Consider the following 18,230-nt stretch of genomic DNA (forward strand, 5'->3'; position numbering starts at 1 on the left):
CCAAATCACAGTCATTTGAGCAGAATTTTGTGCCATCAGAAACTGAATTTGAGTAAGTTATATTGGCATTTAAATTGCATCACAACAGTAGTCGCCTCAAGGCGCTTTATATTGTACAGTAGATCGTACAATAACAGATACAGAGAAAAACCCAACAATCATATGACCCCCTATGAGCAAGCACTTTGGCGACAGTGGGAAAGAAAAACTCTCTTTTAAAAACTCTTAATACACCAAAGAATCACATGACAAGCAACGGGGGTGGGTAAAGGGTGAGAGACAGCCAGTGTAGACAGTACATCCGGGCCTGCAGCATATGCGCTGGTCTCCACGATCCACCGTCAGCATCGGAGGGGAATAAGCATCGAAGGCGTTTGGAGGGGTGAGGGGGGGTTTTTACTTTAGTGCGAACAGCTCATATGAATTTCAAAGCTGTTCTAACAGTCCAACACTGGTCTCTCAATCTCCCGTTGGAGAGCCGTGAGCTTCTCCATGATGTTATCAAAGTTACGCTCCGTGATGTTGTCATTCTTGTGCTCAAAGAGCCAATTCTGAGAACTCACGACCGCAGTGAGCTTCTCCAAGATGTCATCCAGTTTGCGCTCAGAGGTGTTATTCCGAGTATTCACGGCAGCCGTAAGCTTCTCCAAGAACGTATCCATGCTGCACTCAATGAGCCCATTTTGAGAAACTCACGCCTCGTCCCATCATTTCAATCCCAGCGGGCAGCCTTGTAGGGGTTTGAACAGCCGGTTCCGCTTCCTCAATTCTTCGATAAGTCAGGGCCAAGCCAGCTCCGATCAGCAAGAACCCTGTTATAATGGTTCCGAATAGGTAGATATCTTCATGCACTCAGGCTCACCCAAGCCCAGACGTCTCGTTGAGAAAAGGGTGTCAATAGCATTCAGGGACCAGTTGATCACATCAATAATTCCTCTTTTAGGTTTTAGAGAACAGACTGTGAGAGAATGTTCCAGGGAAAAGTAATACAAAAAACACGAGACTAGACAAGGACACAAGAGGCTAAGCAGGGAAGCTAAGGGAGAGGAGGAGAAAAGTGCGACCGCCTTCGTCAAGAGCAGGAAAGAAAGGAAAGAAGGAAAACAGGATAAAAGACATGCTGTGGAAGAGAGACAGAGGTTAATAACAGATATGATTCAATGCAGAGAGGTCTGTTAATACATAGTGAGTGAGAAAGGTGACTGGAAAGGAAACACTCAATGCATCATGGGAATCCCCCGGCAGCCTATGTCTATTGCAGCATAACTAAGGGAGGATTCAGGGTCACCTGGTCCAGCCCTAACTATATGCTTTAGCAAAAAGGAAAGTTTTAAGCCTAAGGTCAAATGGTGGAGAGACCTTGCTACCATCCTTGCTCCTCTTGTGGGGAACACCCCACACCACATCAAGAACTCCACCGACTTCACCGACAAGGTCCAGAAACTTACCCTGGATCCAGATGAAACCATGGTGTCCTTTGATGTAGTCTCTCTCTTCACTTGCATACCCACCACGGAGGCCGTGGAGACTGTCAGAAAACGACTACAAGAAGACAGCTCCTTGGAGGACAGGATCAACTTCACACCCGATCAGATTTGCACACTGTTAGACCTCTGCCTCACCACTACATATTTCAAATACAACGAAGGCTTTTACAGACAAAAACACCTACTGTAGCCAACCTTTACATGGAGGAAGTGGAAAGGAAGGCTCTTGGCTCTTTCAAAGGAAGAGTACCCAGCCACTGGTACAGATATGTGGACGACACCTGGGTCAAAATCAAGACACAAGAAGTGGAATCCTTCACTGCGCACATTAACGCTGTGGATAAAAACATCAAGTTCACCAGGGAAGACACAAAGGACAACTGTTTGCCTTTCCTGGACTGCGCTGTGCACATTGAAGAGAACGGCAACCTCAACATCGAAGTTTACCAGAAGCCCACACACACGGACCAGTACCTCCTCTTTGACTCCCATCACCCTTTGGAACACAAACTTGGAGTAATTAGGACCCTACACCACCGGGCAGAACATGTTCCCTCTAAGCCTGAAGGAAAAAAGAAGGAACACACACATGTAAAGGAAGCACTCAAAACGTGCGGCTATCCTAAATGGGCGTTCTTAAAGTCAGCAAAGAGGCACAGAAAAGAAGACCAGGCACCAGCGAGGGAGGATAAGAAGGACAGACGCAACAACATTGTCATCCCCTATGTAGCCGGTGTATCAGAAAAACTCAGGAGAGTTTTCTCCAAGCACGACATCCCAGTGTATTTCAGACCCAGCAACACGCTCAGACAAAAACTGGTTCACCCGAAAGACAAAATGCCAAAACACAGACTTAACAATGTGGTATATGCTGTACAGTGCAGCGAGGAATGCCCAGACCTCTACATTGGAGAGACCAAACAGCCACTTCACAAGCGCATGGCACAACACAGAAGAGCCACCTCCACAGGACAAGACTCAGCTGTCCATCTGCATCTTAAGGATAAAGGACACTCTTTCGAGGATGCCAATGTTCACATTTTGGACAGAGAGGACAGATGGTTTGAAAGAGGAGAGAAAGAAGCCATCTATGTCCACTGTGAGCAACCATCCTTGAACAGAGGCGGGGGTTTACGACACCAACTCTCTGCCATCTATAATCCAGTTTTGAGATCCCTTCCCAGACGCCTTAACGCCCACTCACATCCTGGGCCATCTGACCTCAGGAATTCGCATGATAAGGTGGGGCCAGGTTTCACAATGAACACACCCGAAACTCTGGCTGATTGGGACCCACACCCAGTTTCACACCTTGGCTCAGGCGATTAGAGGATCATCAGGGGTCCTTTTGTCCCTCTGTGGGGGGTCACTCCCACTAGGTTTATATCTGGGACTCTCCACCATTTGACCTTAAACTGAAGAAGCTTCTCGGATGAGAGGTGAAACGTCTTCAAGCAACTTAAAGAAGTCCAGACGCTTTTCTTTCCAAGCTCCTTTGACTTCACTAAAGCTGTTTCTGTGCTGTGCTGAGCTCTGAAACCTGACTGAAACTCTTCAAATAAACCTCTGCAGATGAGCTGTTAGCTGTTTGACAACTACTCTTTCAAGGATTTTTGATATGAAAGGAAGGTTGGAGATTGGCCTATAATTAGCTAAGACTGCTGGGTCTAGAGATGCTTTTTGAGTAAAGGTTTAACTACAGCCAGCTTGAAGGCCTGTGGTACATAGCCGATTATTAGAGATAGGTTGATCATATTTAAGATCGAAGAATTAATTAATGGCAGGACTTCTTTGAGCAGTTTTGTAGGAATGGGGTCTAAAAGACACGTTGATGGTTTGGAGGAAGTAATTATTGAAGTTAACTCAGAAAGATCAATTGGAGAAAAAGAGTCTAACTTAACATCAATGGTACTAAGAGTAGCTGTGGATAATATTATATCTGTGGGATGATTACTGGTAATTTTTTCTCTAATGATTGAAATTTTATTTGTGAAGAAGTTCATGAAGTCATTACTAGTTAACGTTTAAAGGGATTGTTGGCTCAACAGAGCTCTGACTGTTTGTCAAGTTAATCTGTTCGTATTTTCACATTCAATTTTGTCGCTGTCTGGTTTTCGGCGCGAGATACTAACATCATAAATTGAGGCTGAATTCCGGTGTGTCATAGGTACTGGCTCTAGCAAGAAACTAAAAACATTCTATGTTGAGACTAGAGTTGTAGCCCACATTACATTCCACATTTAACTTTGTCTATGACTGGCTTTTGTGGCAAGAAACTGTGAAACTTGAGCTCAGAGGTTTCTGTGTGTGTTTCTGCGTGTGAGACGCACTCTCTGTGTTTCAGTGCGTTAAATATGAATATGGTGACAGTGGCGGTTGATGTGTTAATTGGAGGACAATATTTCATGATCAAAGGTTGACACCTAGTGGACCTTGTGGATTAGTTCCAGGAGTGGTTTCCCAACCGGTAGATCGGACGCGGCCCGGAGGTAACTAGGGTAGCAACCTTGGGAGTGGAACCCCTAAAAAGCTTGTTCATGGTGTGGCAACCCCCCTGTCCCTGGACGCAGAGGCCGGTCCAACAGCGTTTGGTTAGCTGAGGTGGCGACTTGGGAACTGAGGACTCCCGCATTAGCTACAGAATAACACTGAAACTGCCGTGTAATCACGGGTTTACATTTATTCTGGAATAGAACAAGAGGATATTTTGACATCTAAGGTTGAGTTCTATCATAGGTAAAAAGATTGAATCACTTGCTTCAGTGGTAGAAATTGTTGATTGCTTTGTGCCTGTCCCCTGACGAGTGTGTAAAATTAAAATAAGAAAGAAAAGAGAGAAAAGAGGGTAATTTGGAGCCACATAAAGATAAGCAGGCGTAATTGGGTGCAATACTCTGGTGTAAAAAAAAAAAAAAAAAAAAAAATTGAGAGGTAAGTAGTGGTGTGAAAGATGTTGGGTTTTAAATCTGATGTGGAGAAATGGAGAAATAAAGGGAGAGTGGAGAATTATTTAGAAGCAGCGAGAGGAATGTGTTGTGAGACTGGCGTGCAGTTTGCACTGTAAAGGTGGGCTTGTTGCCTGCTTGTCTATTTAACAGTGATGAAAATGATATTAAATAAATCTCTTAGCGTGTTAATACAGGTGGCTACGGACCTGGACCAACCGCCCACCACAAGCACTGTTAAGTGACGGCTATGTGCAGACAGGAATAGGACCCAAGGTGCAGACTCCAGAGACAAACTTAAACCAAAACAGCTTTAATGCTGAACTCAAACATAACATAACTGGGAAAAATCAAAATAAACTAACACCGGCAGACTGACAAAACACACAGCAAAATAAACGGTAGATCGCAACCCAGACGCAGAGAAACACGGGGCTTAAATACACAGAGGGAGCAATCAGGGGATGGGTAACAGGAGGGAAACACAGCTGGGGCAAATCAGGCCTAACGAGACAAGGGGAAGCGAAACCAGACACATTAACATCAGACATGGACTTTCAAAGTAAAACAGGAAACATGACACAGACTGAACAAAGACACAGACTCGCACGCACTGCAACAGAGGGAACAGAGATGTGGGACCAGGGCAGACACGGATACTGACTGGACACGGGGATATAGCAACTAAGGATACACAGAGACGTGAACTAGACAAGGGAATACAGTTGACAGGGGAGACAGAGCAACTAAAGAAGACAGAGACATAAACCATAAGACAGAACTCAAAGAAACCAAAGACTAGAAATTATAAATAATATAATAAACTCAAAAACCATGGGTCAACGACCCAGGCATCCTAACAAGCACAGCGGCCAGAGCAAAATTATAGTAATGGGAACCACACCAAGAATCAGCAGCTGTGGAACCGACAGCAGCGAGAAGAGAAGTAGAGGAGAAATTAAGAGAAGCTGTAACACATAAAATTGGGTTGACATTTGGGGCCAACAGACTTGTGGAGTTTGGGAAGGCGTCCGGAGCATCGCAACAAAAGGTGAAACAAAAACACACACACAAGTAGAGAAATTTTTAAGGAAACGCCTTGTTTGAAAAAAGAAAAAAAAAGCTAAGGCAGTTTAATTTAAATGTATGTACCGGTGTTGTCCTGTCAACTTGGTGGGTTATGAGTGATTATATCGTGAGAAAAAACAAAAAAAAGGGGGAGAGAAGGCTGACACAGGGCCTGGCCCGGTGTTTCTCCCCTCTCTTAATAACACAGCCAACACAACATCATTTTCCTGTTCGTCCATTCCGGTCTGTTTTTTGTTTTTCTTTTTTCTTTTTATGCCCCATTACAGGCTGCTGGAAGCTGAGGCTGACCTGGACTCCTGCTCTCCCCTCTACCATCTTTGACGTGACCCTGACCAAACGCTGCAGGAGCTGGACCCACAACAACAATCTGAAAATGTCAACAGTGCTGCAGGAAAAGGATCTCATGCAGCGGAGACGGAGAGTGCTGAACCTAAGGCCCGTTTCACTACACGGGGGAGATTTCCAGACAGCTTCAGCTGACAGAGCTGTGACGAGACGCCCATTAAGCCCGGATGAAAAGTGAGGCCGAGCAACATAATGCTGACCTTGATAACTCTGCATTTTTATTATTTTTTTGCCTGTCCCGTTTGGTTCTTTTGCCATCAGAATTAAATTAAAACTAAAGGCAAAGAAAGATGCCCAACGGATTACTTTACCAAATGGACCATCCCAGCCTTGCTGTAATAGACGAACTGGCCCTGATGAGAAGCATGAACAGAGACTTTGCCTCCTCCTGTGTCTTATGTTTTACGGAGTCGTGGCTCAGTGAGGACATCCCGGACTGCGCGCTCAAGCTGGAGGGCTTTCATCTGCTGCGCGCGGACCGGCAGGCCGCTCTCTCCGGTAAAACCAAAGGTGGAGGTGTCTGCTTCTACATCAATAGTGGCTGGTGCACAGATGTAACAGTGATTGCTCAGCACTGCTCTCCCTCTCTGGAATATCTTTTTATTCACTGCAAACCGTTTTATTCTCCGCGGGAGTTTGCTTCATTCATCCTGGCCGCTGTTTACATCCCGCCAGACGCGGATGCGCAAGCAGCTCAGTGCGCACTCGCAGAGCAGATTCTCCACACGGAGCGGACATTCCCGGACTCTCTCATCATTGCTCTTGGGGACTTTAACAAAGCCAATCTGAGCCATGAGCTTCCGAAATACAAGCAGTATATTAAATGCCCGACCAGAGAGGAGAGGACATTGGACCACTGCTACAGCACGATCAGCGGGGCCTATCGCGCGGTGCCGCGCGCTTCACTCGGACTTTCTGATCACGTCATGATCCACCTAATCCCCGCGTACAGACAGAGGCTGAAGCTCTCCAAACCTGTCGTGAGGACCAAAAAACTGTGGAGCAACGAGGCTGTGGAGGAGCTTTGCACGTGTTTGGAGACCACAGACTGGGACACATTGAAGGCTGCTTCTAACAGCTTGGACGAGTTTACGGACACTGTCACCTCCTATATCCACTTCTGTGAGGACAGCATTGTGCCATCACGCACCAGGGTGAGTTATAACAATGACAAACCCTGATTTACTCCTAAACTCAAAAAGCTGTGGCTGGAAAAGAGAAAGGCGTTCAGAAGCGGAGACAGGGACTGCTACAGAGAGGCCAAGTACAGGTTCACTAAAGAAGTGGACGTTGCTAAACATCAGCACTCTGAGAAGATGCAGCAGCAGATCTCAGAGAATGACTCGGCCTCTGTGTGGAAAGGTTTTAGGTTTAAAGGTTTAACTACAAGCCTAAAACCCCCCACTCCACTGACGACTTGCTCTTGGCCAACACCCTCAACGACTTCTACTGTCGTTTTGACGAGCCATCAGGCAGCCTTCACACCTCCAACGACCCCAACAATAGAGGCACTTTGGTCACTCATTCCCCCACCTCTCCCCCCTCCATAGAGCCATCACCACCTTCAAACTGTTCACCTGCAACACCCGCCCCCTCACCCCACACAAAAGAGGATTTCACACCACCTCCTCCGACCACAACTCTTCATATTCATGAAGCAGATGTGAGGAAGCAGTTTAAGAATCTGAATGCTCGGAAAGCTCCCGGCCCAGACGGTGTGTCTCCTGCCACCCTCAGACACTGTAAAACGAGCTGGCCCCAGTGTTTTCTGGCATTTTCAACTCCTCACTGCAGGCATGTCATGTGCCTGCCTGCTTCAAGTCCTCTACCATAATCCCTGTCCCCAAGAAACCTAGGATCACTGGACTAAATGACTACAGACCCGTGGCTCTGACATCTGTGGTCATGAAGTCATTTGAGCGCCTAGTTCTCTCCCATCTCAAGACCCTCACGGCCCCCCTCCTGGACCCCCTGCAGTTTGCATATAGAGCCAACAGGTCTGTAGACGACGCCATCAACATGGCCCTACACTTCATCCTGCAGCATCTGGACTCCCCAGGAACCTACGCCAGGATCCTGTTTGTGGACTTCAGCTCTGCCTTCAACACCATCCTTCCAGACCATCTCCGAGGCAAGCTTTCCCAGATGAATGTGCCTGATCCCATCTGCCGGTGGATCACTGACTTCCTGACGGACAGGAAGCAGCATGTGAGGCTGGGAAAGAATATCTCGGACTCCCGGACCATCAGCACCGGCTCCCCTCAGGGCTGTGTTCTTTCTCCTCTGCTCTTCTCCCTGTACACCAACTGCTGCACCTCCACCCACCAGTCTGTCAAGCTAATCAAGTTTGCAGATGACACCACCGTTACTGGACTCATCTCGGACGGGGACGAGTCTGCCTACAGGAGGGAGGCTGAACGTCTGGTGTCCTGGTGCAGCCACAACAACCTGGTGCTGAATGCCCAGAAGACAGTGGAGATTATTGTGGATTATTGTAGCACTCTTAATTCTTATTCTCATGTATATATCTCATGTATATCTCATGCACATATCTTTCTTTCTACATAGCACTTTAATTCTTATTGTTTGCACTGAAGCACCGCAGCAAATTCCTAATGTTGTAAACCTCAACATCTGGCAATAAACCCATTCTGATTCTGATTCTGATTCTGATTCTGTAATGGTCTATTTGATTCACCTTTTATTGTTTATTTTATTTTATTTTCCCTTGCTAAATACGGGACAGACTTGACTGAGGAAAAGAACGGGGAGAAAGAAAGAGGGAAAGTAAAAAGGGGGGAGAAGAGGGACGGGGATAAAGGGCAAAAAACAAAAACCAACAAAATAAGCAGACAAAAAATACATATATCAATCACCTGGATCACCTGTTGAGAAAGAAAAAAGAAAACAAGCAGAAGAAAAAGAGAGCAATAGAATAAAGAGCAATAGTGTGGGTGATTGGGGTGGAGCGGGAAGAGGGAGGCAGCTGGAGCTGGGGAGGGAAGGAAGGGAGGGGCAAGTGACCCCTCTCTGGGGCCAGCTCCCCTGCTGACCCCAGAAGGAGCTACTGAGGTCAAAAGCCACCTCAGAACGATCAAAACACAGAAGAAGATGCAGGTTTCACCTGCGGTGAGCATGGACACTGGAGAAAGGACTGCCCCAATTGTGGTCAGAACCAGGATGGACAGAACTTTGAGCAGCAGCAATAGGGCTTTGGAGTTGACGTCACGCCGCAATGCATTGTGGGAGCGTGGCACCATTTTCGGGGTCTACAAATCAAAAGAAACACACTTTGTTGGAACAACGATTACAAGATGCTTAAAAGCAGCTCAATAGAGAACGGACTGTATAGAGACCGATTGCGTCCAGAGGCGAAGCGACGGTACTCTCAGAAAATAGCGTGCATTGGAAATGTGGACCCGTATGAAATACGGCCGTGGAGTAGAAACCCTGAAGACCAACCGCTATTGACGTAGCCTGATATATTTCATACCTTATCTGTGGAATCAGCGCGTACAAGTGGTCATTCAAACAAAGGTAAGTCAGCTCAAGTACAGCGTGTGAAATGCGTTTGATTTCCCTGCAAACATTCAGATTACTGCAGCATAAATTCATTCATGAGGGGAAATTACAGTGAGAACATGTGGAGGCTGTTAGAGGGATAACATAGTGAGTTCAGTGCATTGATGAGACACTGTCCTGAAGGATTTAGTTATTCTCTATGGTTAAAGAAATTGCAATGATTTATTAATGTTTATTATAAATAATTCTAATTATACATCTTGCTTCCATATTTGTATCCTGTGTCACTAAAAATACGTTTTATTTTAGTTTTATACTTTGATTAATGACCTGCAGAATCTCCTTATCATATTAAGTGATTCATAATTGTCACTTTATGCTTTCTCCATCGCTAAAGTGATGACATCCTCGCATTACATGCTTTAGGTTCATTTTCTGCAGGCAGGTTTCTGACAGAGAGCAGACAGATTTAGAATATAACATGCAGCGTTCTATAGATGGACACATAAAGAAATGAAAAATTACATGTGTGTGCTAACTTTCTAGACACTTTAAATGAACTTTGTGTGTGTTTCAGGTCCTGCACTGTCAAAGACTGAATGAACCAGCATTGCAGCCATGGGTCACTGTGAGCATCACAGGGAAGGTTGAAGCCGCCCGCTGCACCTGTATGGCCGGAGTCGCAGAGACCTGCACCCACGTCGCTGCTCTTCTGTCTAAAGTAGACGGAACAGTGTTGATCCGTGGCACAAGGACTGTTACAGATGAACCTGCATACTGGGTTTTGCCTGGTAATATGACCAAGATACAGCCAGAGGTTGGCCATAAGATAGACTTCTCCTCTTCAGCTGCCCAAAAAAAGGCTCTTGATCAAAACATAAACAGACCATCTGTATTGAAAGGTAAAAGGAGCTGTCCCCAAAACAGAAAAACCCCACCTGCTACTGTGGAGGAGTCGTCACTGCTATAATGCCATAATGTGTTATCTAGGGGTCTAGATTTATGCCTGTAGTGCACTGCTGTGTAAATAATTTGCATTTACTGAATATGTACTGACTGAGTCCCACTGTTCAAAAGTTGAATAAAGAAACAAACTAATTTTTGCCTCTTTTTTTTTTATTAAAACCACTTAATAGAACATCACATCAGGTACACTTCACCATCTTATCCAGAAGGGTCACCTCTTCACCCTCACATGGAAGAAGTAATCTGATTGGCATGGTGGTATGTTTGAAGCAGGTCCCTCGTGTAGCGCTGGAAACCAGTCACGATGTTTCATCCATTTCATCGGCTGGTTTGCTGCAATAATGCCAAATAATTAGCAACTCCATAAATAGAAGGTAGTTCTGCACTCAGTAGGATGTTTGTTCTAATTTGCTATGACCTCAGAGTGCATCAAAAACAAAACTAATAGGCTATAAAGAGTGATATGAACATATTTAGAACTTACCGGAATGAAAATGTCTGGAGCACCAACAGATATCTGGAGATGGAAGAGAACTGCACGTCAGCTCGTCTCACAGCTGCTATCAAGGCTGGACGCCTTCGTTTGGTAACATCGATACACGAGCTGCCTCATGTTGCTTCCAGGTTGGGAAAGAATTAAAAGATAAACCCTTTTCAAGCTTATTCCCGTGCCGGTCGTGCGAGCGAACATTGCAGCCGACCACACAGCAAGAACGAACCATGGCTATGCTTTCGCTCCTTTTTCACTTAGACCTCCAAAATGGCGGATCGGGCCAAAATCCTTTCCACGCCCACCCCCGTGACATCACGCTCCAAAGCCCTATGGTCACAAACAGACTGAAAAGGAGGAGGGCAGGACCCCAGGGCACACTTCAGGCCACAGCCTGAAGCGTGCCCTGGGGTCCGGGCATCTGACAAGGATGCCCCCTGGGCGCCTCCTGGGTGAGGTGTTCCAGGCATGTCCCACCGGGAGGAGGCCCCGGGGCAGACCCAGGACACGCTGGAGAGATTATATCTCTCGGCTGGCCTGGGAACGCCTTGGTGTTCCCCCGGATAAGCTGGAGGAGGTGGCTGGGGAGAGGGAGGTCTGGGCCTCTTTGCTTAGGCTGCTGCCCCCGCGACCCGGCCTCGAATAAAGCGGATGAAGATGGATGGATGGAAAAACAAGAGAGAAAAGCCGATCAGCTGATCATTGATCAGTTTCATGATTGAAGTAGCAACAGGATTGAAGTAGCAACAGGAGAGGGGGGGGGGGGGGGGGTGGGATAAGAGAAGAGGCAGCTGTGCAGCGTAACGACAGAATAAATCCAGCTTTGTGTCTTTTTTTCATTCTGGCTGAAGTCCGGGACAAACTGTGTTCCTTTTCACCTCAATACGAAACGCGTGATATTTTCTCTGAATACGAGACAATTCCGTCTTTTTACGGGACGGTTGGCAACTCTACTAACTAACCTTATGAATAAAATAAAGTTCACTATCACTAACATCATAGCACCCACCCAGCTGTATATAAACTCCATCATACTAGCTAGTACGCAGTACGAGTTATTGTAACTGACCGTAAAAATTCAGCACAATGAAAATAAACTCCACCTAAACTTGATTTATATCTGACCCAGATAGACTGCTTCTTACCTGAAGTTCAGTTCACCTGACACTCGGACTTGTCGCCTTAGGCCCCTCCTCCTCTTCCTGCCTCCCGTTTCCCTCATCCACCTGCTGGCCTCTGTGGAAGCTCCGCCATAGCCACCACCAACGAACTGAGTTATTTTTACACACTGGCCAGCATCTGGCCAATCCACCACCTTTCAAAAACAAAACTCCATCGGCCCATAAAAACAAAAAATCACCAGTTTTCCAGGTGGAAAACAGGAGGAGTGATACACCTGCTGTTGGCAGGCCTGCAGGTTATTTTTTAAAAATGCCTTAGCTGCATTTAACTTTGTTATTTGCAAAATTTTTGGATAGGTTTTAAAATTTACAATAAATCTGTAAATCTACAGCATCTGCATCACTAGTAGCAGTGCACCAATTCCCTGATCCCATGTTTTGACTGACAAAGATCCATCAAAAAAATACCAATCAGTACTTCCTCACCTTTGACCATGGGGCAGATTGCTAGACCACAGTGCAGCATTCGATACTGTTGGCCATAATATTCTAATAGAGCAATTGGTGATTATCAAAAACTTACAAAGACTAACATTTTCAGATGAGATAAAGACCGCCAAAAGTTGATTCTGTTCATCTGGACGTAGCGTTTTGTGGGAGAAACGTTTCGTCACTCATCCAAGTGACTTCTTCAGCCTCAGCTGACTGCAGGTTTCAATCTTATAAACAGTACATTTGCATAATGACAGAAACCAGCCCACTGAAGGAACAATGGGCTGGGAGGTCAGTTCCTTAATCTTAATTATGCAAATTCTCATGACCATTGATCAACGACCACTGATCAAAGACCACTGATCAAAGACCACTGATCAATGGCCATGAGTACCATTCACAGAGAGTTGGGGAATGGCTACAATCACAGCATTGTAAGATGGTGAAAGATGTACCCTTAGGCCCCCTCCTCTATTCAGAGATGGTCTTTCCTTTTTCACGTAAATGGCCTCCTTGACTCTGCACTCAAACCAGTGTTCCTCCCTGTCCAGGATGTTACATCCCCATCATTGAAAGAGTGTCCACTGGCCTGTAGGTGTAAATAGACTGCAGAGTCCTGGCCTGACGAGGTGGCTCTTCTGTGTTGTGCCATCCGCTTCGCCAGAGGTTGTATGGTTTCCCCAATGTATAAATCCTGGCAATCCTCCTGCACTTAACAGCGTACACTATGTTACTCTGTTTGTGTCGGGGGACCTGATCCTTGGAGTGGACCAATTTTTGGCGCAGCGTGTTTTGGGGTTTAAAAGCCACAGACACCCGGTGTTTAGAAAAAATGCATCTCAACTGCGCCGATACTCCTGACACGTACGGGATCACTACAGGTTTTTGCTTGGGCAGCGGTTGTCCTTCTCTCCTGGATCGGCTGGAGCTTTCTTTAGGCGCCTTCCCAGCTTTGACAAAAGTCCAGCTGGGATAACCACATTTACTCAGGGCCTTCTTGATGTGATGTTCTTCTGCCTCCCTGGCTGCTGTGTCAGTGGGGATGGTGTTCGCTCTGTGTCATAGTGTCCTGATGACACCCAGTTTGTGCTCCAGTGGATGATGAGAGTCAAACCTTAGATACTGATCCGTATGTGTAGGTTTACTGGCCACATCAGTTTTAGATGTCCCCCATTACTGATGGAAATCTCACAGTCTAAGAAGGCTAACCTGCCACTTTTCATATCATCCCTTGTGAATTTGATGTGTCGGTCCACCGAGTTAATGTGATCCGTGATGTGTGGTACGTCCTGAGATTTGATTTTCACCCAGGTGTCATCCACATATCTGAACCAATGGCTTGGTGCTGTTCCAGGGTAGGATAGCAAAGCCCTCTTTTCCACTTCTTCCATGTACAAATTGGCCACAATGGGTGAAACTGGGAGCCCATGGCACACCCATGTTTCTGCCTGTAGAACTGACCCTTGTATATGAAGTAGGTGGAATGAAGACACAGTTCAAACACACTTGGTCGATGCTGAGAGCGGTCCTGTTGCTGAGGTTGGGGTCATCCTGTAATCTCTTACGGACTATCTCCAACGCTTCCGTGACTGGGATGCAAGTGACGAGAGATGTAACGTCGTATGAGACCATGGTTTCATCTGCCTCCATAATGACACCTCTCTCCTTCTCAACAAAATCCAGGGTGTTCTGGATGTGGTGTTAAGAGCTGCCCACCAGTGGGTTGAAGATCGAAGCCAGAAACTTGGAGATGTTATAGTTGACAGAGTTGATCATGCAGACAATCGGTCTTAAAGGTGCACCTTGTTTGTTTATCTTTGGTAAACCATACAGGCTCAGTGTAGACTCCCCTGGGTACAGCCTGTGGTATGAGGTCCGGTCAATAGCCTTGTCTTGTTCTAACTGCTTCAGACAGTCTATCAGCCTCTTCCTGTAGCCACTTCCTGGGTCTCGTTTCAGGAGCTCATAAGTATTTTCATCACCGAGTAGTGACGAAATCTTCTCATGATAGTCTTTCTGGTTTAGCAATACTGTGCACCGACCCTTGTCTGCCGGAAGGATGATAATGTTGTTGTCATCACCAGAGATGGGCAGTAACGCGTAACGCGTTACTGTAATCAGATTACTTTTTTCAAGTAACGAGTAAAGTAAGGGATTACTATTGCAAAATCGGTAATTAGATTACCGTTACTTTCCTGTAGGAACGCTGCGTTACTGCGTTACTAAAACCGTGATTTTTTTGCGAGAATGTCTCATGACAGTGACGTAAGCGAGGGCGCCGTTAGTGACAACAGCTGTGTACAGATCAACAATGGATCATATATCGATTGTGGGAGAGAGTATGAGCGTGCAGCGTTTAAAGCGTGGAAGTACTGACCTTACTTTGAGTTTGATTCCATAAAAAGTGACAAACACATTAGTGTCCGTTGTGCGTGGGAAGAAAACTTCTTTTTACAGCGAAAAAAACCCCTAAACTTCCGAGCAAGCACCGAGTAGCTACGACGTGATGGGAAACTCACAGAGAAACTCGCGGATTCTTCAACTGACCGCGGCACACCTGCACCAGGGTAAACCTCCGCCTACCGTAGTCCTGCTTTACAGGTGAAAATAGAGCAACAGGACCGCTGAGTCTTTGACTTATTTTCTGCTGTGTTTTACTTGCATCTATTTGAAAGAGTGAGTGTAAACACAAAAAATATTTTGTTTTATGTGCTGGAATGTGCAGAAAATAGGTTTAAATGTTAAACTAATTTATTCCAGTCAGTGAATGTTGCATATAATTAAATTTTTGCTTGATGCATAAAGTTAAAAGATTAAAACTGATAAAACAAGTTTTAAAAAGAGATAATTTTCCATTTGATTACATTTTGTATGATGGATTATGTAGAAAAAGTAGAATTGGGCTGAAAGATCTATCGCTTTATCACCTATTCAGGTTGTAAATCGTGTTTTTAAAAAGTAACTAAGTAATTAATTACTTTTGAAAATAAGTAATCAGTAAAGTAACTGGATTACTTTTTGGGGGAAGTAATCAGTAATTAGTTACTGATTACTTTTTTCAAGTAACTTGACCAACACTGGTCATCACTAAGTGATGTGAGTGCCTTCCTCTCCTCCATGCTGATGTTGGATGCTGGGGGCATCCAACATCACAGTCTCAGCTGACTGCAGATTTGGGGAAACCTGCAGTCAGATGAGACTGAAGAAGTCACTTGGATGAGTGATGAAACGTTTCTCCCACAAAACGCTACGTCCAGATGAACAGAATCAACTTTTGGAGATTTACTTTCCTGGATGATTGAGAATGCATCAAGATGAGATAAAGACATTAAGCAAAGGAAGACCATAACCTGAGAGCAACAAAATGTACAACTTGGATCCTTTCTTGGACAAAGACAATGCGCTCAACGTGGGAGGAAGGCTACAACACTCATTGCTTCCAAACACATTCAAACATCCAACTGTCATTCCAAGAGAGCATCATATTACAAAACTCATAATCGCTCACTGTCACGAAATGATAAATCATCAAGGAAAGAGCTTCACAATGAGCGAAATACAGTCCAGCGGTTATTGGATTCCCAAGCTAAGTCAAACAGTATCAGACTACATCCGTCAGTGTGTGTTATGTCTGAGACTAAGGAGAGCTGTGGAAGGACAAAAAATGAAAGATCTCCCCACAGAAAGAGTCGAACACTCTCCGCCTCTCACATACTGTTGTATGAATGCATCTTGCTTTCCACAACTTTCTAACAGTAGAATTAACATGAACTGGGCGTTCTACAGTAGACATCTTATGTGAACCCTCACCCTTTTTACTAAGGTTTTTCTCTGAAATGGTTATTTTGACCTTTCTGTTCTTATTTGTCATTCCCATACTCCACCTGCGTGACCTTTGTTTTCTTTTCTTGCTTGTTTGGTTAGGAATGGGTCAAAAACACTAAGAAGTTAAAATGCAATGAAATATTAGTTGTTGCATATACAAAGATATAATTATTGTTAAGTTAAATGTTTAGAAATTATTTGTGTTTTATTTCTTTGTCTACCTCTTACATTGGTTCGTTGTCTGATACATGGCAAGGAGTAATAAAAATCATTCAACAACCATCAGTTCTGGCCTTCTCAGTTTGACTGGATGCTACAATCAGCATAACAATGAAATGAAATGAAATGTTGCACAGTCAATCATCCGTTTGGCTCTTTAGTTTGAAGAGTTCAAAGCAGCAGCAGAGAATCTAAAGTGTGTCACACAGCACCAAGTTTCCTTTGGTCACATATGAAATGTGAGTCCGAGCTTCAGCTACACAACAACACACACAGCAGCTGATTGTAACACGAGCTCATCTGAAAGCCACCAAGAAGAATCCAGAGATTTGAAAGTTGCTGCTTTGGATTGTTAGTTTGATCTGAATCAGAATCCAGTGTTTGATGGAAATCTCCTCCTGCTGCACTTCAACACATTAAAGAGAGAGAGATGAAAGAAAAGCTGATGATGAGAGCAGAGAGAGGAAGGTGTACTTACCGTGCAGGAGGATCACAAACACCACAAACATCTTCATGTTCCTGTCAAACTCAGAGACTCTTTAAAAGCCCTTCAGGACATCAGCTCACAGCAGCTTCACTTTCCTCTGCTGATCATCTACTGACACTCTCACACTGCTTCAGACGGGACATGAGGCTGACTGCTACAGTACCCACTGTGACCATGTCACTGTTGATCCACAGAGTTAAATCAAAGCCTGTGAGGAAAAGTGTGAGCAGACGGGTCATTAAGGTGTGTCACAGATCATTTACAGCCTGACTCGACCGAACTTCAGCAAAGCAGCAATAAAATGTAAACTTTGCTAAGAAACAAAATAAACTTGTTAATGTTTAATTTTGGTTCTTGAATCACGAGTTTACAGTTTCAGGTCGGTGTTACAGTCTGTATGTAGAGAATAACTTTGACCTTCACACAGAAACTCAAACTCTGATAAATTGAACCTGCAGCCGAGCAGGTCAGGACTTCCTGTAAGATCTTAGTTTTTACTCTCTGATGGTTTAACTTCAGCTTTTCAGCACATTTATTTAAAATTACAGTCAAAGCCAATAAAAAACTTTAAACCAGCTCCAGGTTTTATGTTTTTCATTCATTTAGTGTAATTAAATAAGTGAACAGCCTCACCCTGTGTAAACATGTCCTTAATTCCAGATAATAGAATAGAATAGAATGCCTTTGTTGTCACTGTACAGTTGTACAATGAGATACAGAGCATCTCCTATTCAGTGTAAACATGCTGTGGTGGGGGGGGAGTTACAGCTCTGCAGTGCTATATACATATGGACAGTATTAACATAGGGAAAAAGATATATATATATATATATATATATATATATATATATATATACTGCACTCCACCAACGATACTGGTATCAATATTGAACCGTTCGATACAGTGCTTTCGGTTCGGTACGCATATGTATCGAACAATACAAAATAAATTTTTAATTTATTTTATCAACTTTCCTTCTGACGATGCTGTCTGTGTTGAGCGCTCAGTGGATCTGCGCTGGACAGTGCAGCCTAGGCGGAGTAGTCGAACGCAGATTCACTGAGCGCAGGGCAAGCTAGCGAGACAGAAGTTAAGCTCTCCTTGCAACATGGCAAATTGAACCTCCCCCACCCTCATTCAGATCTGGCGTTTGGAACTATTTTGGTTTTCATGTGACGTATGACCCTGAAGGTAAGCGCGTCATGGACTAAAGTAAAACAGTATGTTGGATGTGCCATGCA

The 18,230-nt window shown here is 44.8% G+C and overlaps 1 protein-coding gene across 1 annotated transcript in view; it reads right to left on the reverse strand.

Annotated features, from left to right (window-relative positions):
* Window positions 1-17,168, reverse strand: part of LOC112431379 (butyrophilin-like protein 2) — a 38,415-nt gene extending 21,247 nt beyond the window's left edge. The window contains exon 1 of the mRNA XM_076880906.1: window positions 16,980-17,168. Coding sequence (XP_076737021.1) covers window positions 16,980-17,016 — 37 coding nt within the window. The 5' untranslated portion in view covers window positions 17,017-17,168. The remainder of the gene's footprint in view (window positions 1-16,979) is intronic.
* Window positions 17,169-18,230: the final 1,062 nt, after the last annotated feature.

Source organism: Maylandia zebra, unplaced genomic scaffold (assembly GCF_041146795.1).
Source record: "Maylandia zebra isolate NMK-2024a unplaced genomic scaffold, Mzebra_GT3a scaffold01, whole genome shotgun sequence".
NCBI lineage: Eukaryota > Metazoa > Chordata > Actinopteri > Cichliformes > Cichlidae > Maylandia > Maylandia zebra.